Source organism: Alligator sinensis, unplaced genomic scaffold (genome assembly GCF_000455745.1).
Source record: "Alligator sinensis unplaced genomic scaffold, ASM45574v1 scaffold708_1, whole genome shotgun sequence".
Taxonomy (NCBI): domain Eukaryota; kingdom Metazoa; phylum Chordata; order Crocodylia; family Alligatoridae; genus Alligator; species Alligator sinensis.
Window position 1 is genome coordinate 1,348,728 of NW_005842183.1, and position 25,002 is coordinate 1,373,729.

At 44.1% G+C, this 25,002-nt stretch overlaps 1 protein-coding gene across 12 annotated transcripts in view; it reads right to left on the reverse strand.

The window, feature by feature from the left end:
• Window positions 1–2,886: 2,886 nt before the first annotated feature.
• The window catches only part of KIAA0586 (KIAA0586 ortholog), a 114,499-nt gene continuing 92,383 nt past the window's right edge, over window positions 2,887–25,002 (reverse strand). For all 12 annotated transcript variants that reach the window (XM_025207145.1, XM_025207146.1, XM_025207143.1 and 9 more), the window contains 2 exons: window positions 12,532–12,597; window positions 2,887–5,229 (listed from right to left, as the gene is read on the reverse strand). In XM_025207145.1, the coding sequence (XP_025062930.1) occupies window positions 5,081–5,229; window positions 12,532–12,597 (215 nt within the window). In that variant the 3' untranslated portion in view covers window positions 2,887–5,080. The remainder of the gene's footprint in view (window positions 5,230–12,531; window positions 12,598–25,002) is intronic.

The following is a 25,002-nucleotide window of genomic DNA, read 5'->3' on the forward strand; positions in this document are numbered from 1 at the left end:
AGCAAAAAGAGAAGAGGACCAAAAAAAGAAAAAAATATATCAAAGATCAAATGAAATCATGCCAGTACGAGAGCATCACAGGAAACCCAACAGGACACAAAACATAAAAAGGACATGCTTAAATTTAAATAAGAATTAAGAGAGAAGGCTAAGCCAGCACTGTAAAGAGACAGGACAGTGCAGCTTCAGTATCATGAGCACATTGTGCAATTGCAGCTCATCCAGTGTGCGAATAAAAGTCACACGTTTGATTCACAAACGTTGTAAAACACACACTCCTACTAAATGGATGAATGAGGAAGTGGAATTTGAGATCTCAGATCATGCAAATTTGGTTGGATACAAGACTTGCCACTTCCTGTCTCAAACTTTTGTGCATCACACTGTAACATGCAGCTAAATAGCTGCAGGCTTTTCACCTCTCACCTGTTTCAAACTCTGACCCTACAAGGGTTTCGGCACAAGCTTAATCTTAAATACAAGTACTGCCATTTAACTCCAAGTGCATGTGTACATCACTGAAGAGTCAAGCTAGGAAGCAATGATTGTTTGTAATTTGTGTATCTAATAAAGAACGTCAAAACCCTAGAATGTGGCTTTCCATTTTTGTGGATGGATTGTGTCTACTTTTCTCAGTTACGTGTCAAGATCTGCAGAATTCAGTTTAAAATTTTAATCTCTTCCAAAACACACACATATTAAAAAAATTTAATTTCCTATTCAAGATGTGAAAAACTGGGCTAAAAGACATGAAATTCTCTGTTATATCTTCTGAAAGAAAGTATTACAGGGTAACTCAGATAAATAAACCAGGATGGCACTTTTGTCCAAGTGCAGTAGCAACCAGCTTATACCTCCAATCTTATCACTGACCACGTCACAAGAGTATTTCCAGTGGCAGGATATGTTGTGCCAGTTATGGGATTGGGGCCACGACAACTCTCTTGGGGTAGGATTTTGCACTCTACTGCTAGACTTTTACTGTGAAAGCACCGTTTCCTGCTGTTTCTTGGACACTCCTTTAGCAGAATAGCATTTTCCTTTTTTAAAGGCGAGGAAAAATGGATTTTGCTTAACAGATTCTAAATGCAATTGCCCTGCTTCAACTTACCAAAATCAGAACAGGAAAACTAGCTAAAACAAATGCTTCAGACATTTCAACTTTCTGCCGCAACTCAAATACATAAACAGGCATCTTCCAATCAGGAAGTATCGGCACCAAAAAGTTTCACCACAAATTAACTTGAACCAAGAAGGGTTTGGATTTCTGCACTGCCGCTTTTGAATCCAACAATAGCAACATCGCTGCTGTTAAAAATTAGCTGAGCGATACATTGAATTGGCATTTTTATACTTTTCCCCAGATGGATTTCTATTTGCCACTGTTAGACTTTGGTGACATACTTCACTGCCTTGCCTGGAAGAAATCCATTTAGCAATCTTACAAATCATGCTGCTTCGCTTCTGCACGCGCCCTTGAGAAATATACATTTTCAATCAGAAGAGCCAGAGAAACAAAACGCAACATCGCTACCCAGAAAAATGAATTCCTTATCTCAGCTCGGCTCTGTTCACAGAGCACTTGTTCAGCCATTTCAAGCTCGAGGAGAGTTAGCTCCAGGAATCTCAGTGATAAGAAGCCAGATAGATGGTTTTTCCATTTCAAAAAGGAAAACCAGAGGTCAAAAGAAGACAGGCCAGTGTAGCTACAGCTAAACTCCCAACTGTATAAGTGCTCATTTGCAATGAAACCTGCCTATACTGAGTCACGTTCACTCCCATTAGCACAGAAAAATGCAAATCACATCTGCTTGAATTTGCTTCCCTTGCCGCATCCTGCGTGGGGAGGAATATTCCCCTTCAGAGTAGTTGAGGTAGTTCTGCACCTCACCAGCTTCCTTGGGACTTCTGTTTGGAAAGTCATGGGATCCACGCACAGAATATGGGCTTTCCTCAGCCCTTCGGACATCACAGCAGCCCCTCAAATCAGCCCTGCCCTCCAACTCAAGCATGGGTGCAGCTACCTTGGGCTACCAACCTTCCCCTGTGGCCTTTGGGGCTTCCAGTCTCAACCACTGTATCTCAGAGTGGCTGCAAGTATGTGGGCATCTGTGTGCTGGATGCCTAAGTGCTTTGTCGTCACCCCTCTATTTAAAGATTCAAAATAGATTAAAAACTAACATCCAAGTAAGGCATTTTTGGACCATTTTTCTCCATTCTCTTCACTGATTTCTCTGGCATTCAGGTCACTGCAGTACAACCCGCCCCTCCCACTCCAATACAGGGACAGGTCCTGTTCCATCTATTAGGTACCTAAGTGGTGCTTAGGCATCTAAATGTACTCCTATTCCACCCTGTCCAAGATCCTGTAAAAACTTTCATGCAAAAGGTAGCTGGGCTTTTCTTCTTTTCCTCACTGCTTATGTGACTTAGCCTTCAAGCCAAGATAAAGACACATCATGCAAGTGGATGAGTTAATGTTTTCTCAGGAACTAAGCAAGCTGGAAAAGGACCAGTTAATCACATAAGTGTTACTTGGATGCAATTGGATTTGGCCCACATATTTCCCATAAAGAGGAAAAAATAAGTATTACTGCAACATGTGGAATACTTTTCATTACAGAAAGGAAAACCTGATGCGCAACTTTGGGTGCGGCAAGACTACTGCTCATCATGCTATGCTGCATTCTCCCGTTTTCTTGTATATGGACTGTCTGAATCCAGCTCTTGTGGTCCCTCGTTTTGTACTCGGGTTGTAAGTAGGGAATGTCTGTGTGTACACCACGCTTTGTACAATGAAGCCTTGGTGTATGGTAATGCAAATGAATAATACAAGCAACACGGGAAAGAACTCATCTGCAATATAAAGTGCACAAAGAAGGGACCCAATGTATTTATTTGAGCTGCACAGGAAATGAGAAGATGGATAAAACAGTGAGAACCAACTCCCCATAATTTAGCTTCCTCACTAAAGAGCTATCTGCATGCTTTTAAATTAATATACATTTTGCATGATGCCCAAGAGCCAGAAAAAAGCTCCAGAGTACTTTGTCGTCTCCATCAGCTTTTCCACCTATAAATTAAACAGAAGGAAAACAAGAGCTCTCTCATACCTTAAAGCAGGGATTTCCCAAAGTGTGGTCTCTGCAGTGCTTGCATGTAGCTGACAAAGGGACGTTTAAATGGTGGCCGTCCTCCACCAAACCAGCTGAGTGGACAGACTGTAGCTGACTGACTGTTCAGTACTAACTGACTAACAAAAACAAGCAGCAGTCCTACAATTCCTCTTGTAACCTCTCATGTGCATTGCATGTTATGCTACATCTAGTGAACCTGATCCATTTTCTAGTACAGATGTGTTTCATGGGATGCCCCCAGTGAGATGCCCCACTTTTTAAGCATCTCTCCAAGGAACAAAGCCTTGGAAACTCCTGCCCTAAAGGGACAGCCTTCAACACAGCCTTCTGGTTCATCTCTTTATTTCTCTTTACTCTTGCTAGGTTTGCACCCAATTCACAGAACCTCACAACTAATCTTGTCAAAACAGAAGCAACAGGGACACCTATGCCTCCCCTTATAAAGAGGGAGAAATTAACCACTAATGAAGACGGTGCAGGCTCCATTTCATGGCCAGATCTAAAAGGAGAGTGGCAGGCACTGTTCATGGCAATGCATCAAACTGATGGTGGAGTGAAACCAAGTCTGGTACAGTTACATGCTGCAACGTCACAACTAGGCACAAGCCAAGCAGAGGAAGAGATTTTCTTGCCTTTTAGGAGCCCTTCTCATGCCCCATTCTACCCTGAAAGTATTGTGATGTCTATATGACTTGTCAGAGATCACGCTGCAAGCAGAGATAAGATGAAGACTGGAGCAGAGGGTGGAAGAGTTTGCACTGCTTGATGAAAAAGCAACCTTCTGATCTTCCTAGCTGGAGCATGTCAATTATTTTATATATGTGCACAATAAAGATCTCCCTGAGGCACAAACCCTGTTTCCTATGTCTGCTACAGCACTAGCCACAATGTCATTACTCAATACAAAGGGAATAACCACTCGAGGGGTATGACGGTAATATGTTTGCATACAGTGCTGTTAAACGATGCTGCCTTATTACCGAGAGAGCTCTGTTTTTTGGAGTCTTACCTAGTTAAGATCTTTCTCATCATACTTGCATTTATCTTATTTCAGTTTCTTAGTCCTTTTTTTCAAAAGCCTCCACATAATCTTTCGTGCAGCCACAATGCGGAAAAATGTCTGAAAAAAATCTCAAGTGTCAAAAAGAATGCATTTTGTAGCACCTCCAAAAAAGGCAATTTTCTCTGTGTTAGCTTTTCAAGTGTTGTCTTATTGTTTGTTAAGAGTATTTTAGAAGTGAATAAAACTTGGCTCTTAAAGATATTGAAGACGATAATCTTCCCACAATCCTGGTTTTCAAGTACATTTTTCTCCCAGTAATTGAGAGCATACTTTGATACAATCAACTCACAGCAAAATATCATATTTGAGTTATGTCAGCATTGATGCATTTTCCTTCTCCAGAGCTATGTTGCCTCCCTTTCTTGGCTTTGTCAGGAAACTTTAATAGGGCTTCACTTGATTCATTGAAGACTACTCATGCAATCTCATATATTTTTACAGTTCTCCATAAACTTCAGAAAAATTATTTCACAGGTCTCTGACTTATAAGATAGGGACTGATCCTTTATCCAATCAAATCAGCGGAAATGTTGCCATGGACTTAAACAGGTTTACAAGACAGATCCTCTTCACATTCAAATATACATCAGATAAAACACCCTTTAAAACAAGATAAGGCCCACTGAACTCACAATAATGTTGGAAAAGTATATTCTTATATTTTATTTTTATGATAAAATATTTTATATATTTGTCAAAACAAAATCATTTTTAAATTTCCATTCTGATCAATAAAAAAAATAACCAAGAAACGGTAAGTAGAAAATGGCCCTGAAAGACAGATTTTCTGTGAAAACACATGGCTTATCACACCAGCTAGGCAAAACACTTCCCTAGAAATGCTCAGACACTCAAAAATGAATTAAAACCCCCACATGTTCTAAAACGTATCTGCTCCCGAAGAGCCTGAATCCTCATGAATAGTGCTGATACTTTGTGTGTGGTCATCATCTATATTCATAGATGGCAGCATCACAGACATCTTTGCTGGGGAAGCCAGTGAACTTAAATGCGGCACAGATTCCTCTCCTAAAATAAAAGGAGAAAGATCACATTACATCCAGTCCAAATACAGCAATTTGACATGTACTGAAGTAATCTGTGTGTGTAGGTGTGCATGCGCATGCATGTGTGTTGTTTGCACATCTTGTAAAGAAGACATGCCCCCCCGCCACATAGTCCCACAAGCCTTATGAAACAGTTCCAGTTGCTATATACTAGGGGTCCACAACGTTTTTGGCCGAAGTGCCAGAAACACCCCAACCTCAACCCATGGCTTGACTTGGCGTGCCAGGGCAGGTGGAAGTCGTGGGGGGTCTGATCCTCATTGCTGGTGGAGGGTACATGGACACCTCCATGCGGATGGTGGGGTAGGGGCTGGGGTTGCAGTTGCACTGCCCCGGCCCTCTCCTTGCTGCACATCCCGAGGTGCATATGCAGGCGTTGCTGGCCATGGAGCCCAGAGCCCAGGTCCCGTTCCACAGCCAGTGGTGGTTGCACTCATGCCTCAGTGTGCACAGAGGGGAAGGGGCCACAGCAGTGCAAGCCCGGCCCCTCCCCTGCCAGCAAAGAGCCAGGCTGGGGCTCTGCAGACCTCAGTGCAGCAGCTTGCAGCCTCCCAGCTGCCGGCCACAGCCGACCCAGGGTCTTGGCAGGCCCCTGCCATCCTCCAGAGCCTGGGCTGCTCACAGCAAGTGCCAGGGAGGCTGCAAACAACTGCACCGAGGTTGGCTGAGCCCTGGCCTGACTCGCTGCTGGCAGCAGCTGCACATGCGTCTCCGGGTGGACAGCAAGGGAGGGGCCAGGGTTGTACTGCCCCAGCCCCTTCCCTGCCATGAGCCCTCTGGCCTGTGTGCAGCCGCTGCCAGGGCTCCAGAGTCCAGTGCAGCTGTTTGCAACTTCTTGGCTGGGGACGACAGCTCCGATTGCACCTTCTGGGCTGCCTGCCACATCTGACCAGAGCTCTGGCCTTTGCATGCCACGCTCTGGCACATGTGCCAGGGGTTGCCAATCTCTGCTATACACAACATATCCATTACAAAAAGCAAGGAAACGAAAAACTTAGGCCGCTATCAGTATATATCTGTTGATCCTTTGTGCTCAAGGCATAAGCTCTTTCATTATCTCAGCTTCTCTACACCACAGTCTGACCACCACCAACCCTGCCCCACAGAGAAGCCATCCTCCCCCTCCGTGATTGTACAAGCATCCTCTGCACTAGACCCTTGTCATTCGTCCCTCTTTTCCTCCACCCTGGGGCAGATTCCCGACAGAGAGACAATGAACCAAGGAACCTTGCTGGAAGGGCTGGCCTGGGGATTTTACCAACCACATGTTTCCACCGTCCATGTCCCAGGCACTGAGGGATTCAAGTCTAAGGCAAGGTTTTGCAGATCTCCATCACAGTTCCCTCTGCCTTTGGCCCAGGAGGGGCAAACAGCTGCTGTGATGAAGGAGGCTAGGTGAGCTGGAGTCTAGCCTGCAGGTACAGTGGGGAGCACTTCGGGGGGGCTTAGTGTGCAGGCTTTACTATAAATAATACTACTTGTAAATAGTTCTCAACTGTTTTGCTGCAAGTGTGGCTGACAGTCTGAGAATGAGAGGGTCCGACGGGCAGCGTGGGAGAGGAGGGTCCCCCCGGGCGGCGCGGGAGAGGAAGGTCCCTGGATGGACCGCGGGAATTGGGACGGCGGCACCATAAAATCTGGTTGTTTTGAAGCAGTCTGCCGTGCTGTTTGGGACTGCAAGACTCTGATCTCTGCTCTTTAAAAGAATAAAAACACTCCCTCCTTCCTGGGAGCGGACCAAAAAGGAGCTCCCCAAAGTGGAGGCGCTATGAATCACCGGGGAAGCCAGGGACTGAAGAAGAGCCAGGGACTCGTAGCCAGAGGCTTGTCCGTTGTGAAGCCACGCTAGGGCTGACTGCAGGGGGTCCTCACAGGAGAGGGAGACCAAATTAATCTGCTTCTTGGGGGAGTCCCAAGGAAAAGCTTTTCCCTGCCCCTTGAAAAGGGGCAGTTTGATCCTATTCTTTTTCGTGACACCTGTGTAGAGTGGAAACACCAGACAAAACCACCTTGCAACAGTGGGAGACTGCTACAAGGAATAAACCTCAAGAGCTTTCAGCAGCATGCTTGGCTGAGCAGCTGTCAAAGCCCACCAGCAAGGAACTGCCGGGAAAAGGAAACCACTTGCAGCCTGATACCTGGGGAACGCTGGGGACAAGGACTACGGGAAAAGGTTACAAGCAAGAGGAGTGTCACGGACATTCAGCTGCGGGGCAGCAGAAGCAGCAAGCCTTGAGGCAGGCTACAATGACAGAGCACTCAAGTACAGCACAAATGGCGCTGGGTGGTGAAAAAGCACCAGAATTAAAACAAGAGTAAATCTGCCAGGAGGGCAGAAGGATTTCTATGATCCCCTTGGCGCTGCTTTGTCCAATAAAGGGTTCAGCAATATCCTCACGGAAAGCTGAGCGCACGCCTGGCTCAGCATGGGACAGTGAAAGCTCTGTTGGAGTTTGCTCTTACATCAACATGACACCATCATCTTTCCATGTTCTTTGACAGCCTCAGCCATTAAAACTCCATTCTCTCAAAGAAAAAAAGGGAAAAAAAAACCCCGTCAGGCTTTCCCTCACCCTACTTAATGATCTCTGACGACAATGTAGCAGCACCACCCTTTCACCTGACTGTGCCAGGACATTCTTCCAATTACTAATTAAACTAATCGCTGATTGAATGAAACCTGGTGCTAAAATAAAATTTCATTCAGTGTTTTTCATGCAAGAGCAGTTGCCAACTTCCAGCAAAGGCAAACACAGCCAGGGCCAAACTCAGTAAACCCAGCACGGAGAACAACCTGCGTGCCAGCCGTCCCTTCTGCATCTCAGGATGACTGGCCTCTAGGGAAGGCAAAAGGAGAGGAGGTTGCTGCCCCCTTGGCAGGCTTCTTGAGTCAGTACATTACCTGGCTGTTACAGCCACAAAAATAACTCTCTGATCAACATAACTTCCAATTTGCAAGCATATCTGCCCCTTGTAGCTCCACCTCTACAGACATTGCCATCACCTCATTCCCCTAGCTGACTTTTTTCTGCAAAGTATGCCTGCCTGAGTTTATGTTGGCATAAACCTCGAGTGAATCCAACCTGTTATCAGTACGTGCCAAAAGCTGTTCCCCTTCTGAAGCCCATTTGAAATGGCACTTCTGGTAATGCTAAGGAGTTGCATATCGAATAAATATTATTTTATCCTTTAAAGATGATATTTGCTTTAAGTTTTAAGGGGCGTCCTACATTAACTGCCTGAACGTAGCAAAAAAAGTTTGGTAAAGGAAAATGGGAACAGAAGAACTGAGTGAACATTCACTTGGTCAGAAGCGAAGCTAACTCTGAAGTTAAAATGTGACTGAAATGCTTGAGAAAACCTTAAGTCATCATTAAACGCTAAAGCAATCCTTTGTATGCTCTGCCTACAGTTACACGTTGTGTGATGCTTTCAAGGCTCGACTTTGTTAATAATTTCCATAGTCATGCCCCTATGTCATGATGTCATTGTTTCAACAGCTGTTTTCAGGTTTGCTAAAAAAGAATATACCCCTGATCCTATGGGTCTGCAGTCATTTCATCCAAGCTGCCAAGCGTTTGAAGCTGGGGCACTGAAAGATCGTACCAGGCTACATTCCTCCTAACACATGCTCAAATATATTTTGCAGGCATAGTCAGGCCCAAATTTTATGTCTGGTATAAAACACTAGAAGTACACAGAGGAGCCACTACCTCTCCTCAAGCACCAGAAATATTATCAGCTGGCAGCTGCTGGGTTACCTGCTTCATCATCTTGCATTGATCTGTAAAGATTCATTTCAAACGTATCCACCGTAATGATTTATTTTCAAGGTGCAACTCTAAAATATTCTCTGTGTTATGTGAGATGCATGGAGAATGTGTGTTAGCTGTACTCGGAACACCTTAAATATGAAAGTTTAGGAAAGTCCTATTTCAGCTAAGTTTGAGAGTTTGCATCATGATTGCAAGTTTCCAAGGGAAAGGGCAGTAGCCTATGGGCGCTTGTACACGTGACCGGGGTTTAGTTCTCCCTAAATTGAAACAGTGGGTTTTTAATCGTGTTGTTAAAAAACCCACCGTTTCAATATAGGGACTTCTGTCACGTCACAGTGATGCCCACTCCTCCCTCCACCCGCCATGGGCAGGCTCCACCGGGGGAAAAAAAAAAAGCGGGGAGGGGCCCCAATCCTTTTTTCCCCCCACCAGAACTTGCCCACCTCTTCCACCACTGGGAAGCATGCTGCCAGTGGGCCCTGAGCTGCGGGGGAGCCCGGTCCTTTCCTCCGCAGTGGTGACACCCCCCAGGCAGCATCAGCCCGCTAGCAGCCCACCTGGGCGTTCCCTGGGGGCACTGCCACCATGGAGGAAAGGACCGGGGCCCCCCACAGCTCAGGGGCTGCTCGACCCATCAGCAGCTCATCCCCCGGCTGTGGGAGATGTGGGCAGTCTCTGAGAGGGAGGAAAAAAAAGTGGTGAGGGACCCGATGCTTTTTTTTCCCCCCAGAGCCTACCTACCACTCCTGCGACCGGGGGGGTTGAGCTGCCAGTGGGCCGAGCGGTGCCTGAGCTGCGGGGGACCCCAGTCCTTCCCTCTATGGCAGCAGTGCCCCCTGGGACCACCCAGGTGGACTGCTAGTGGGTGGGTGCTTCCGGGGGCGGGGGCACACCACTGCCAAGGAGGGAAGGCCTGGGCCCTTGACCGCTTTTTACTTCCCGCAGTGGAGCCTGCCCGCATGAGCTGCCGCCAGGTCACATAGCCCCTGAGCTATACGGGGCCTGATGCTTCCCGCAGCAGCAGCAGTGCCCCCCCCGGGACCACCGAGGCGGGATGCTAGAGGGTGGGTGCCAGCTGGGGGGTGCTGCCGCCATGGAGGGAAGGTCCAGGGTCCCCCACAACTCAGGGGCCGCATGGCCAGCTGGCAGCTTGCCCCCCGCCTGAAGGAGAGGCAGGTAGGCTCCAGTGCCCCATGCACCGTCCCCGCTGCCTTCCCACCACCTGGGACCACCCAGGTATGGGCTGGCTTGCTCCTGGGGCAGTGCAGCAAGGCAGCAGGAGGGCGGCTGAGTGGGCTAGTGGTGGAGGGGACAGTGCACAGGGCGCTGGAAGCCCGCCAAGCCCAAGCTTCCAGCGTCCCGTTGCACATTGTTACGTAGCAAACTAAAATACATTGGATGGGTTTTATCTTGCTACGTAACAAGGTCATTTAAAGCAAAATACACTGCCGCACACGTACACGGTCATGAAATTAAAGCGAAATACGCCACCACAGGTTTAAACAGTGACACCATTAAAGCGGTGCAAAAGGGCAATTAAGCTGCTTTAACAGCCAATTTTGTCACATGTACAAACACCTTTTATGTCTATGTGAGCCCAACTGTGTAACTATTAAATTACCACCACCTGTGTTATCATCATCACCTCTTGCTAAAAGTGGTGCATGTTATTAAACACACATATGCACATATATGCATCTATACACAAAACAACCACACACTTGACACGTTTGCTTGGTCACATGCATGGGCACACATGCATGTCTGCTGATAGTTGTATCTACCCTTTGGGTGAACATGGCTGATGTCTTCACAGGCTTGGCAAACTTTAATGTCATATAATAAAACTAAAATGTCACAACTTTAAACTTAAGAGAACTATTCCCATTTGATACACTGAGGCTTCAATCTTATACATTAATCCTTTGCTCAGAAATATGCAACTAATAATTGTGTTAATAATTTTCCGTGCCTAGTAAAAATGAAATGAAATATGTGATCATTCTATAAAACGTGGACTGGGCAGTCTACATATCACGAGAGCAGACACCTTTCACCCATTTAGAAGTGCTGGAAGGACTCCGTTTCATTTTATCATCTTCCCCTAAAACATTTACAGAAATTCTCCTAGTTAAGATCCAATAACTAGAGCCAGTGACCACAAAATGACATGTTTCTCCAAATTCATTGTCACCATCTCACAGAATACATTAATACAACTTGTGAAAATTGATACCATTTATATGCCTGTAAGGACCCTTGATTAGCTGAAATTCAATAATGACCCACAAATTTTTGGTGAAGCACCAACAGCAAGGTTGGTCACATTTCAGATTTGGCATCGTTGGCACCTTAGCAAATCTATAGCGAATCATTGTATAATACTCAATTTGAAGATTCTGGTTCAACAGAACCACGAGAAGGAACCTGCATGTCTCTAAGTGACATGTTACAGGAGTCTTCATGTGCAAGATCGATTCACATGTGTGCTTTGTACACAAGATACCATGCATCCAGAACACAAGCCAATTCGAGCAGGAATTAAACAGACTGCAGGGAGGTTTGGTTACTAATACCATGTGTCAACATTAGGAACAAAGAAAAATGTTTATATCGTTTTTCTTCTATTTGACAAAAAGGAAAAAAGATCTGATTCCTTAAGCCAAAAACATGTTCTTTAACCCTTTGAGTCCAGTGTTTTCCTTCCAGAGGGATTTAGTAAAACTGGTATTTTAAGTCTGGAATTATATTAAAGAGAATTCTAACCAAGACCTCATGCTTTTAAGAGGATCTGTAAAGACAGCCTTTGAAACCCCACAACAGATAAGGGTAAATTGTAGGACTGGGAAACAATTTTTTCAACACCATGCATGGTTTTTGCTAGAATGTCAAAAAAGCGCATCGCCACCTCCCAAAGCTTGGATGCTTGTTTTACAAATGTATAAATTCACGTAACAAAATAAAGCAGCTAACTCCTATAGCAAGAGTAAACTTCTAGGCATCTGTAAAAACAGCTCCAGACCAGGACTCTTATTCCCTTAATAGCAGTGGTTGATATGAACAACTTGTTTCTTCTTATGCCAGATTCCAGCTGCTCCACTTTGTTTAATACTGACTTCAAAGTTAAAAACACTGTCCTGTCCCGACAAATAACCTTCCCCAGATGGCATTATCTCAAGTGCTATCCCCAGTACTCAGAATATAACACCTGCAGCCCTTTAATTCAACGTTTTATAAACTTCCAAGAGGGAAGTGATTTTTTTTAAATCTTCTCTCCTACCCACCCCCTTCCTTCTCCTCTCCCCCTTGCTTTCTTTGCACAAAGCAGCTTCACATCTGGGTTATATTTACAAAAGAACTTTAGCAGGAAGAGAGGGAGCATGCTGTCAGGCTTTCTTACAACGGCAACTTAAAGAAATGCCAACAACTGAAAAGAATGAGATTGAAAAGCTACGAGTAGCCGGACATTTCCCCTATACACCTCTTACCTGCAAGTAAAGATGTAAGGTACTTATTAGGCTCAACTTCTGTCCGATCCACATCCCCGTGGGAATCTGTATTGTAAAAAAACATTCATTTTAATATCTGGTAGCAATGGCAAATTCCCAAGTATGGAAACACAAGAAGGATTCTGTCTCATAAAAATCAAAATTATTCCAGATTTCTTGGACTAAAATATGCAATACAAAACAGTCTCATCTTGAGTCAAGTGGTTCACTGGCAAAACTGAAAAGCAAATATATGCTACACTGTTAGTCATGTTACAAATTATAAATAACATTAATTCCAATTTAGCCGTGTGTCCATCTATACTTCACACGCTGGCTACATAACTGAGTGCTTCTAGAATTGAATGGCCTTTAGAGTTGGAACAAGGTGCAGCTAAAGAGAGATAAGTTAAGACCATCCATTTATACAGTACAGGCCAACGGTCGGTAACATTTTTTGGTGGAATGACGCAACTTGGGCCCAAGGTTGCTCAAAGACCTGGCTGCTGCTCCCACCACTTCTACCCACTACATGGCTGAGGCACAGCAGGAGCGAAGCCGCCTAGCCCCATGGGCCAGATCCAATGACTCTGTGGGCTAGATCCAGTCCATATGCTGTAGACCAGCGGTTCTCAACCTTTTGCACCTTTACATCCCGCCTAGGTAAGGTCAAAAAATCCTGATCCCACCGATTGACGAGCAGGTCCCCCAGAGGCCAGTCGAAGAGCAGGGAGGAGAAAGGTTCCCCAGTGGCCAATCGAAGCGTGCAAAAGCAAAACCATAAGTCTCGCCGTGGCACTTCCAGTTTTGCCGCTGTGACCCAAGTCCCACCTAGAGGACCTTCATGTCCCACTGGTTGAGAAACCCTGCTGTAGACCACGACAGTCTAATCACTTTGACCAACAACAACAGTGAAAGGAACAAATCAGGTGGTTGTCAACAGTTTCTCAAACAATCCTGTCCCCCCAAGTACCCCCTTGTCTGAGAGCAGTCATACATTACTACTTCCCACGGAAAGAGAAAGCACCTGGTTGAAGGGAAACTACTAAACTAAAGCATACCCCACAGACCTCATTCAGGCTGCACTCCCACCCAGCTCGGTGGAAATTCTGCCCAGGCAACTGGAGCAGCGGGATGTCGTGTCCTGGAATTTCTATGCAAAATATGTACATTTTGGTTACTATGGAGAATTTAATGTGCCCTTCTCAATTATTATGCCCTGCTAAAGGCGTTCCCAGGATGTCCTAATAGCATCGGGGTTTGAGGCAGGGATGGTCTTTTCACTGCATGATATCAATGCCTTGGACAAAGCACCCCTGGTCTCGACTGGGAGCTCTGGCTGCCGCTGGAATAGAAACAAAGCAACAAGGAGGGCGAGCAGCGCTGCGATTTCACAGCCTTGTTTCCAGGCTGAAAAGCAGAGTAGTACAGAAGCTGGCTGGTTTTGTGACAGTCTGTCAGCAAACTTAGGCCACATTTCTAGTGAGCCTGGGCTGAGTCAGATGAAAGGGATGGATTTATAGTTAAGAAAACAGAAAACCCCACAATAGTTGTTTTGCAGGAACGGACTGACATGTGTAAGAAACTGAACCTGGAACCTCTCGATCTGAAAACAGGAAGACCTCCATTGCCTGAGCTAAAGAACCCACATTTCTTTGTGCAAAGGCTGGTCGACTAATAAAGGTCTTTAACGAGGACTTAGCCGCGAAAGGAGAGAGGAAGTTACACGGTGTAAGTCGGCATGAGTTACAATGTGGCTCTGACTTAAACTGACAACTTAAGCCCCCCGCTCTGTGTAACCCTGTTTCTCACATGAACACACTTCGTTTCCTTTTAACTTTTCTTTTCTACGTTTGGTGTAAACTGTGACTTAAATCCAACCTATAAATATTTGTGAGAAAAGAAAGTAATTCAGATGCCAAGAAAAGAGCAGAGGATGAGGGCACTGGCTTACAAGATAACAAATATTTCCACAAGTAAAATATTGGAAAATTCTTCTTCCTTTGCTCAAACCCGTTTGAGTTCAAGGTTTGGGCATTTCTGAAACATGATGTTCCCAGCAAAACAACAAGAAAAAAACAGATTCTTCAAAATCAGAAACAGAAATGAGTGAAGAGGTCAGTGGAGGAGGTCAGATATAAAATAACTGTAGAAAACTTTACTGGGCAAATTCTACAGTCTCATTTCTAGAGATTTTATTGCAGTTGCTAACCTTTCTGCTACTCCTTCCATTGCATCAATCTGTCCTGCTCTCGGGTAGATAGTTGAACCCAATGACTAGCAAATTTATTTTTTTGCTACCCAAAAAAGCATTTTGAAAGTGTGTATACAGCCTTATCTAACAACCACTATTATTATATGCAATCTCAATTTGAACTGTCCCTAGATAAGTAAAGCCCCTCAATTTTCTTCCTGGGAAAAACCTCTATAAATGAATGAGGTCTCACAAATGGAGCATCTCTTCATTTTTGAGTAGTAGTTCGACAGTCTCAGACATTTCCCTGGAAAATAAAAGGAGGGGACATTTCCCTGGAAAATAAAAGGAGGGGACTGCAAGTAAACCCCTTATGAAGCTTCACATGCTAGGTACCACCTCAAGACAAAACAGGAAATAGAATAAATGTGAAGGGACAGAAAAACTGGTCCGCTACCTGTCCCAGAACAGAAATTAGCTCAGAACATCTGAAAAACAGCAGGAGAAGTTATTACGTCTGCTTGAAGTAGCAGGTGCCAATGGGCAGTAGTGTGGCCAGCTAGACCCTAACAGTCTTTGGATCAGCTAAAGACAGAGACAACTTAATAAAAGGCTGGAGGATTTTTAAGAATCCAAAAGGTGCTGGTCAGGGAAGGGAGTGTCTTTACAAACACGCACCTCCAACACTGCTGATTCTCCCAATTCAGCAAACCTTAAAGCATGTTCTCAGTGGCTGTTTCTAGAGGTAAAGGAGGAATTTGAAATACGCCTGCATCCAGCCTAGACAGCCGGATTTAGCAATGAGAATCACCGCTCCATGCCAGTACTGGGAAAATGGAGCATCGCAGTCCTACACATGCAGATATGCACATCCACTGCAGCCCAAGCGGTGGTGGAAGTATCAAGAAGACTTCTTGCCTTGACATGTGAATTGTAGTAATCCAACCTCTGGCAGATCTAAACCCTTCCTCTGTGCCAGAGAGGCGTGGCAGGAAGAATCCCACCAAAGCACAGCTTTACGGGTCAACAGTTACTTGCTTTTGTTTTCAATTTTTTTTAAACTTATCAGAAGAATGATTAAAAATGAACAAGCTAACGTGCGTTTCAGATCCAATGAAACACTAGAAACTGAGACATAAAGCAGTTCCTCAAATAAAAGCTATATGACACACCGGGTTCATATAAAGTCCTTCCCCTTCTAAGGATTTTGCTCAAACCAGCCTGCCTTGCAGGGTGAAAGGACCAGCAGTTTGGCAATCACTCTGCAAGATTTAGTGTACTCCTATCCACGTTACTAACTCAACACGCGAGTGTGTGTGACTGGCAACTGCTGCCGATGAAACAGGTTCTGTGCGTTACAGGTCAAGACGGAGTGTGCACTGGGTGGAAGTCACATTGCACCTGCTTGCAATATGTCTTGTATTTCCCAGCCCCGTTAATCCTTCACTTTCATGTGTGCTCAAAATCCTCGCATGGATTTAGGAGGGGGATATTCATGGAGCTAGCTTAATGAGACAAAAGCCAGCTATTTAAAGGCACCGGGTGAAATTCTGGCCCCACAGAAGGCAATGGCAAGACTCCCATTGGTTCCAATAGGACTCTGATTTCATCTGTTGCAGCATTATTATTTTTTGAAGGTTTCTGAAGTGCTGAACATGTTATCTCCATGAAGGGCCAAAAAATTAATATCCTGTTTCACTGGATATACAGCAGCATGATCAAGAAGTTTTAGGAATCAATTTTCAAGTAAACCATGAGGCCATGAGCATGGAGTACCTAAACGGGTCTCTCAGCAGGGCAGAAGTATTTTGCTAGAAAAGAGGACTGCGCAATCCTCTGTCCCTAGGAGCGATCCAAGCCTAGCTTGAAATGGAGGCTGTGGACGGATGGTTAGAGCGCAAGCTTCCCCATACCGTCCCGTGTCGTGTTGTTCTTCACGCAGGTATTTTCCGATTTTGTACTAACTTTTTTCCAAATGGCCAAAGACTCAGAGCATCAGCTTTCATACATTTTTAACGTGAATATTCCCAGGATGCCCTGTATTGTTTTTCTGTCTTGTTGACTGTTCCAGAACTACAGGATTCTCCACATGGGATCATTTTGCTAAGGGTTGTATTACTGCATTACCACTACAAAAAGAAAAAGAAAATCACCATCTTAAGATAAGTATATGTGCAGTGTAATTACACAATTTTGGGTGCATATATTTTTCTATGAAATATTATGGAATTGTTTTAGTCTAGGGGGAAAGATAGCCAAACAAATAATTAGCTCTTGAACAAAGGGATCTTTCTAGTCACAATTCTGCTAAGAAATATGGATTTATTTTATTTGCGCACTACGTTCTTTCTGATAACAGTCTCTGAACACTGAACTCTCACATCTTATTCACAAGTTGAAAGCTCTTGACAAGAATGAAACACCTTTAAAAACAGTGGTACATTAGTAGAGCATGGTGGTTAAAAGCCTTAATCTGTTAACTTAAAAAAAAAATCCATAGAAATAAGCAATTCTAGGATATTCTAAATAGGCAAATGCATGCTTCCTGTGTAGCAGGTACAAAAGCGTGCTGCAATCATCTGTACGAGTAAGAACCATTAAAATAAAAATGCAGAAAAATGTGAACTGTCTATTTATATAGTCAGGCAGCTGTGAATTAAGCTTCCTTAGACTGATTTGCCAAGGACCCCTTAGGCCTTTTCAGCTACCTGATGTAGAGACAAGAAGTAATCCTGTCTTTATTATATAATACATAATAGCCCAAGACCAGAGATAGAAAGGTTTGATCATAAATCTACCATCTCTACCCCATATAATTTCCAAGTCTTTTAAAATCTAAAATGCTACTGTGCACGCCAAAAAAAAAAAAGAAAGAAAGAAAAATATCCCTCCTCGCAAAAATTCCCAGCAAGTTTGAGAAAAAGTGTGCAAAGGAAATAGCAAAGCTCCTTCCTGAACCTCAAATGCAGGTTACTTCACTAGTACAAAACTGACAGCTAGCTCTACATTATTAATTTCTATCAACGCAGAAATGTATTGTTTGCTTAAATGCATTCCTCACACTTGATACCACCATCTCAGCGGGAGAACATTCGACCTATCTGCCATGCTAAAAGACACGTTTCATTCACCTCCTCAACGCATTTCTTCTGAACGTAAAGTCTTCGTCTCCAACTCCTAGCTATTATGAGAGGGAGGAGAGGACATGTACAGGCGTCTGTGCTAAGCACGGCTGGGAAACAGACACGACTCTTGACAGTTTCATGACTGCCCTCCGGTTTGTGAACAGCTGCAGTGAAACTGCCAAGACTTTGCTCTGTGCAGATCTATGCTACACACTCAGGAAGACGACAATACACCCATTTACCCTTGGTTCTTGTTTAGGAGGCTGCTCTTCCAATCTAAAGGGATACAAAACTAAACTGAAACTGTGAAAGCTTACAGTCTGAAGAAACTGGTGGCTTAGGCCAAATTTCACTACGAAAAACTTTTGTAAAAGTACATTTTTTTTTAAAAGTTCTGCATATGTTTGGTAGTGAGACTTCCACATTTCCAAGTAATGGTGATACCCTAACAATCCCACTTTGTTTATCTGAGTAAGTACTAACACCGTGGACAAAGGAAATAAATCTTTCTAAAACTGGAAAGCACTTGCATGGTACACCAAGATTTCACAAGCATGGTAGCCAAAGTCCTGACTTCGCAAACTCTTTCTTACATAGACCTGACTTTATGCAGCAAGTACTCCAAGGACTGAAATGATTATATTTTAAAACATATTTTGGAATTAATTTTCTCCCCATTATTAGAATGTAGTATATTATATTCTGTCATCATCATATACATTTATACCCATATACTCTACCACACACACGCTTAAGTAAGAGAGATCACAGAGGGTATAATGTAAAGAGTGAGAGGGGGGAAATTAAAATCAAGTCTACAAAAAAACCCACAACCTCTTCCTTTCTTGCTTTCAAACATAGTTCCCCATTCCCACATTCTTATACAAAAAGAATCGATTCCAGAAGGTGTTTTAAAATCCAGTATATGGAATGCATATTTTTTATGCAGATAAATCATTATTTTCTTATAGAAGTTAAATGGAAACAAATCTCACACGTCCAGAAGAGAATAAACTCCTTAGAGACTACCTTAATTATTTAATATACTAGGTTCTAGGCAAGACAGCATTCAAACACCACTGATTTGGTGAAGTCTGTGCATTGTCTATTAGTGAGCGGCCACAGAGTGGAACCTCTGTTGTGGAACTTTGTAGAGAGCTGATTCTGTTCTCGACTCCAAGACAGGCTCACAGCGTGACCTTGGCCAAGTCAATTAATACCTTTGTGCCTTAGTTCTCAATCTGCACAGTGAATATATTACTGCTCCCTTTTCCTGCCCTTTGTCAGGCCTATTTATTTACACTGTAAGCTCTCTGGGAAAAGGACCATCTCTTGCTACATGTTTGCACAGAGCCTGGCAGAAAGAGGGCCTTGATCCTGGTTGGGGCCTCTCTGAACTTCTCCAGTGCAAATATTAGTAGCTTGACTGCCTATATTACAGCAGGAGGGGTTTGATCCTTCACTTGTCTTTCAAAAGACACAAAGTTCATATACTATTTGCAAAAGTAATACTGTCCACTCTTCTCTATTTTTAGGTAACTATTTTAAAGTTGGGTAGACTCAAGAGCAGCTAGAAAGTGACTTACGCGGGGTGCCACAATATCCTTTTAAGGGTGCTGAGGGGTGCTGCACAATATCAGTATCGTTAGGCGTGCACACTGTTACACATGATTCAGAAGATAAATCCAGAGATTTCAAATAGAAATCCACAGCGTCTTAAACATTCTGACCTGTTGAGGGCTTTCTGAATTCGTTGCAAAGGAAGAATTTCTCTATTACTTTTTCATAGTCAAAACATAAGTGAAAATGAAGAGCAGGCATGTCTGGAGGGGTGCACTAAGTCTAAAAAGGTTGAAAACTACTGAGCTAGAATCTGGCATTATTCATGTGATCTGTTTACTGAGCATTAAACCCCACCCCCCTTGTCTCAGCTGGAAATCTATTCTAAACCTGATAAAAGTCCTAATTAAGAAATATTTGCTTGCTATTTTTTCACTTATCAGGCCTTAATAGATGGCATACTAGAGCAAATTAAATTACGGAAGGACAGCCATCCCATTACTAAATATGACTTATTTTATGTATCAGCTTTTTAAAAAAGAATGCACAACAATCTCTGAGATAGAGGAAGCTGATAGAAAATATACACTGACTCGCTAATCACACAAACCAAAAAAAAAAAATCTTTAAAGCACTTTTGTTGGATATAGAGCTCAACAAAAAATGTATTCTGTTCACTGTACACACGACACCAAGGGGAATAAGAGCCAGTTCAAGTTCTAAGTTACCATTACTTGGGTAATAGTTTCAAGCTGCAAGGCGCAGCCGTATAGGTCCAGCCAGACAGGCTATCACAGCAATGCTTTGATAGCATGGGGCCCTTAAGTGTCAGGATATAGAAAAGGCAGCCGTTGTTGGCTGTGAAAACAGTCTGATACAAACCAGATGGGGGCTGACTTGATGGGCAACACAAAGGAAAACAATTGGCTCATTCAACAAAGTCAGGCCACTGCCCCAGAGAATTAACAGAAGACAATAACAGTCAACCCGAGTGGAGGCAAACAAGAAACAGCCATGCGGTTACGGTTTAAGGAATTGTTTCTCTTCAGACTAAACATAAAGTTTTGATTTCTAATTCTTATATTCACTCATTTCAGTTTAGTTTACAGGCCCCTCTCCCTCCAAAGTCTTCTGTATAATTCATTTATATCATGCCTGCATTCTAACACCTACTTAAACAGGAAAAAAAAAAAGTTACACGACAGGGAAGGGCGTATTATTTTAATGTTTCCTGGAGAATACCAAGATCACAGACAACTTTCTCAATTACTTCAGAAAAAAACGTGGCAGATTCGCAAGTGATCAATGTTCCCCTTAATGCCCTATTTTCATTAAAAAAATGGAAAAAGCCCCTGGACACATGCCAGAATAATAAAAGCCATCCTACAAAAATACTTCCCAGTTTTTTGCAGATTTTTTAATTCAACAGAAGTAAACACCAGACTGACCATGTCACAGTATAGCAGTCTCCTCTGCACTGCTCTGGTTAAAGATCCATTAACACACCTATTATGACGAGCCTATTTGGAGGCATCAAACCACGAAAAAAGAGCTATTCTTATTTAAGTCATAACTCAAATAACTTCATTCTTTTTTTAACACCAAGCTTGTAGCCGATTATAGTCCCAAATATAAATTGCTCTTGCTGTTTTATTGCAGGAACTATAAATGTGACATGGGCAAAGGTATTTTGATTACAAATGACTTAGAGAGATTGCACAGTCAGTCAGCTCTCTAAGGGCCTTCTGCAATTGTAGACTCGGGCTAAGAAAGCCCCAGTATTTCAATGCTGTATACTTCAACGCACCCGCTGCTGGGGGCTCTGCACTGCAGCTACCCTTTTTGAGTCCAAAGGACTGGATGGTATGCCCCGAGGAGCAGGCCAACACTGCTTCTCAGTCTACCTGTGGTTGGCAGGGGGGCATGCATCAATGAGGAGCTGCTGTTTCACGTAGACTCTTTCAATAAAAGGCCAGGTTAAAGCCCTGAATTGATGGTTCCCACTTGATAGCTTGAATGCCTCAACCAAGCCATCAGATGGTGCGAACCAGAAATATTTTTGAAGAAATAGGGTGTCTGCTGCCCACTGCAGGGGTTGGCCCACAAGGCTGGATCCTTCCCAGGGCAGCACAGAGGATCAGATGGCACAAAGCTGGGACCAGCTGCCCATCTCCTTTGTAGCACCCTCCTCAGAAGCTCTCCCTCCTGCCTGTGCTTACCCAGCTACAGAGGGGCTGGGGATCTGCGATGAGGGTTAAGGCGGCCAGCTTGCGCTCCAAGGAGAGGGGTGGGGAAGGGGCGGCAGAGATTTGTGGCTCCCAGAAGGGAGCTGGGTTGCCAACTTCAGCCCGGGTGGCAGAATGTTGCTGACCCCTGGTTTGCTGGATCGATGAAGTCTGGAGCCAATACCAAATGGCCCTTGTCAATTTATTCCCATTTTTAATTGGAGAGGGGTTTTGCCTGTAAGCATGGTTGTGTTCTGAGGAACGTAACTACTGTAGCACTTCTTCACTCATTCCATCTTCTCCCTGTTATTCAGAATAACATCAGGGGCTGGACCCAATGATTTCACAAGGTCCCTTCCAGCCCTAAACTTCTATGAATCTGTGAATCAGCTTCTTTTAGTGACAGAAGTAACCTTGTACTCCCTTCTCTTCCTTGCACACTGCAGCCAGTTCTGCAGGGAAGTAGAGAGCTGGCTTCTATTCCAGCTCACACTTATCAGCAGAGCGATTAACTCATTTTCAAAAGCAGGGCCAAATTCTACAAGCCCAAGGAAGATTGGAGCTGACGCAGGTGTAACCAAGCATGCCATCTGGCTTACATTTACAGATCCCAGGGTGTTGCTGCAGCTCTAGGTGCCAGCAAACACATTCCCTACATGTTTCTTCACAATTCTGATGTGGAGCTCCTCATTATGCCATTGCTAGGGTGTTGCTGCTTGGAAGAGAAAAGCAACACCTAGCACAGCACACATTTCAGGCCCCTTCTTTTCCTTGCCTTTAGGTTTAAGAGCAGAGGACAGAGCAACTGGGAGTCCCTCAAATCTCAGGCCTGACTGAACTGGCAGATCAAGGGCAGCATGGCACGGGTCCCAAAGAAGTGGCCTCGCTCAGCCCCGCTCAGCACGGAGAGCACTTCTGGCAATGAGCGGATGTGAATGCCAGCTGGTGAAGCAGGCAGCAAGCTAACCCTGTAGCATCCAAGGTCTCTGCCCCCAGGACCTGCTCTCATGCTCTGTGCCGTAGCATGCCTGACACCAAGGAGACCTCATATTCAGAAGCCAGGTGTTACCTTGCCCTTTGTCTGTCCAAAGGCTGGGAAGAGGCGACGGCTGCTTCAAGAAGTTAAATGTGAAGTCAGATAAAATTTACGTGAAAAACTTTAAAAATGTAAATCCCATTTAAACACTCCGTAATTATGATTTACAGAACAGCTGCAATCAACCTGTGAAGTAAATAACAGTGTCTCAAAGAGCTACAGCTATGCTCTGGGAATATAAAAATACTAACTACACAAAAATATAGGATCAGAAATTAAATGACTGTTGAAACAGTACCAAGATTTTCTTTTAAGTTGAGGACACCAGGGGTCTCCTGAGGCAGAGACAGAAACTGCAGCTGTCACACTAGCGTTAAACTAATATACCTTTGCCCATCTTCTGTACTATGCATACACTGGTGCTTCTCAACCTTTTTAAACTCCAGGCGCTGCTCCAAAACTTTTTAAAATTTAGCAATACACCATCTAAAAAGCTAATATCAATATATTATGAATATTAACATTATAGCACTATGTTATGAATTAAAATATACTATTTTAATTAGAGTATATTCACCCCAATGCAAGGCCGCCGTAGTTAGATGGAGCTGGACCTCATGCCTCCAGCAGAGCCAGATCAGGCAGTGGCCTTAGCAAGTGCGCGGAGTCTTGCCACAGCCCTTCCCAGTCTGACCCTGCATGGCGCCTCCCAAAAACAGGCATGCTGGGCAGATGGAGCTGTCCCACGTGCCTCTCTTCACAAGGTGCATTGGAGCTAAATAGAGAAGCGGCCGCAGCAGAAAGGCACCTGCCTGCATTATATTATGCAGGAGAAATTGCCCCACACACCTCTGCTCTCACGTGGGCTCCCACATGCCCCCTGAGAAGTGGTGGCAGCAGAAAGGCATGCCTGCCTGTATTATATTATTCCAGTTCTACCTGGCAGCAGCAGCCTCTATCTCCAAGCAGAACCACAGAAGTGGTGCAAGCACCTACTCTGGATACCTTTAAGAAACACTTGGATGCTTATCTTGCTGGGGTGATCTGACCCCAGCTGACTTCCTGCCCCTTGGGCACAGGGCTGGACCCGACGATCTGGTGAAGTCCCTTCCAGCCCTAATATCTATGAAATCTAAGTGACAGGATGTCCAAGTTATGCCCTACCGCAGGGAAGTCACCTCCTGTAACCAAAGGGTAGAAACATCTGCATTTTACAGAACTGAGCTATTCTTTGCTATACTCAGTAACTTCTGAAACTCTTCAGAACATTGCAGAAAACTTTTCTCTACTTTGAACCAATACACCAGGGTTTACATTAAAAAAAAAAAAATGTAACAGCTGCCCTAAGTGAGGCTGTATGTAACAGAAGTGCTGAATCTATAGCTTTCCTGGGTGTCTTGCTAGTTAGTGTCTTCTCCATGGCAGAATTCTACACAAGCAACACAACAGTGTCCCACAAAGGGACCCTTCTCTGCCCTTCACAGGCCACAGTACAGTAAAAGGCACAGAATGATTTTGTATTACATTTACAAAATTCAGTTCTTGGTGAAGAAAAAGGCACTGAGCCAATTTTAGATTTGTAGACATAATCTCAGGCTGCTACACAATTCAATCCTATTTGTACATTAGAAAATGAACAGTAGTTCCCATCTGATTTTCCTCTTTAGCCATCAGAACTTTTAATAATTATTTTTTTAAGGGAAAAGATAGGTGTTGGCAAGCTGCATTTTATTGACAATATCACAACCTGTCAGCAGAGCACATTACAACGTGTTTTTTTACCCAGTGCCCCTCTGGACGTTCAGGTAAAGGCGTGATAGGATCTGATGCACGATCCACACAATCATGCTTCCTGCTATGTCACAGGACAGGCCCTATTACACCATGCACAGGACAGATCCTATTACGCCTTACTACTGGGTACAGGGAGAGCCCAGGATCGTGACTCCAGGCTCCCCTTGCACCAGCACATTACAGGCAACCCCCGCTTAATGCTGTTTTACTTAGCGCTATTGTGCTATAACACTCATCTTAAATTGATACCTGATTCTACTTAGCACTCAGCAAGTTTCATTATAAACGCTCGCAGTCGCCATCTTAGGTCATTAAAAACAATGGCTAACCAGCGACAATGGGGGGCCTCACAACAAAAAAAACAAACCATGAAACTTGCAGCAGGCACCACAATCAGCCCGAAAAATAGCCTGCTTGCCTCATTGATTTTGGTAGGTCTAAACTAAGCCCTACACTCAGCATGAAATAGAAGAGCTGCTTAAGGAAGCCAGGCCAGAAAAAATCCGTACCTACAATACTACTTGCAGTGTATGGGAA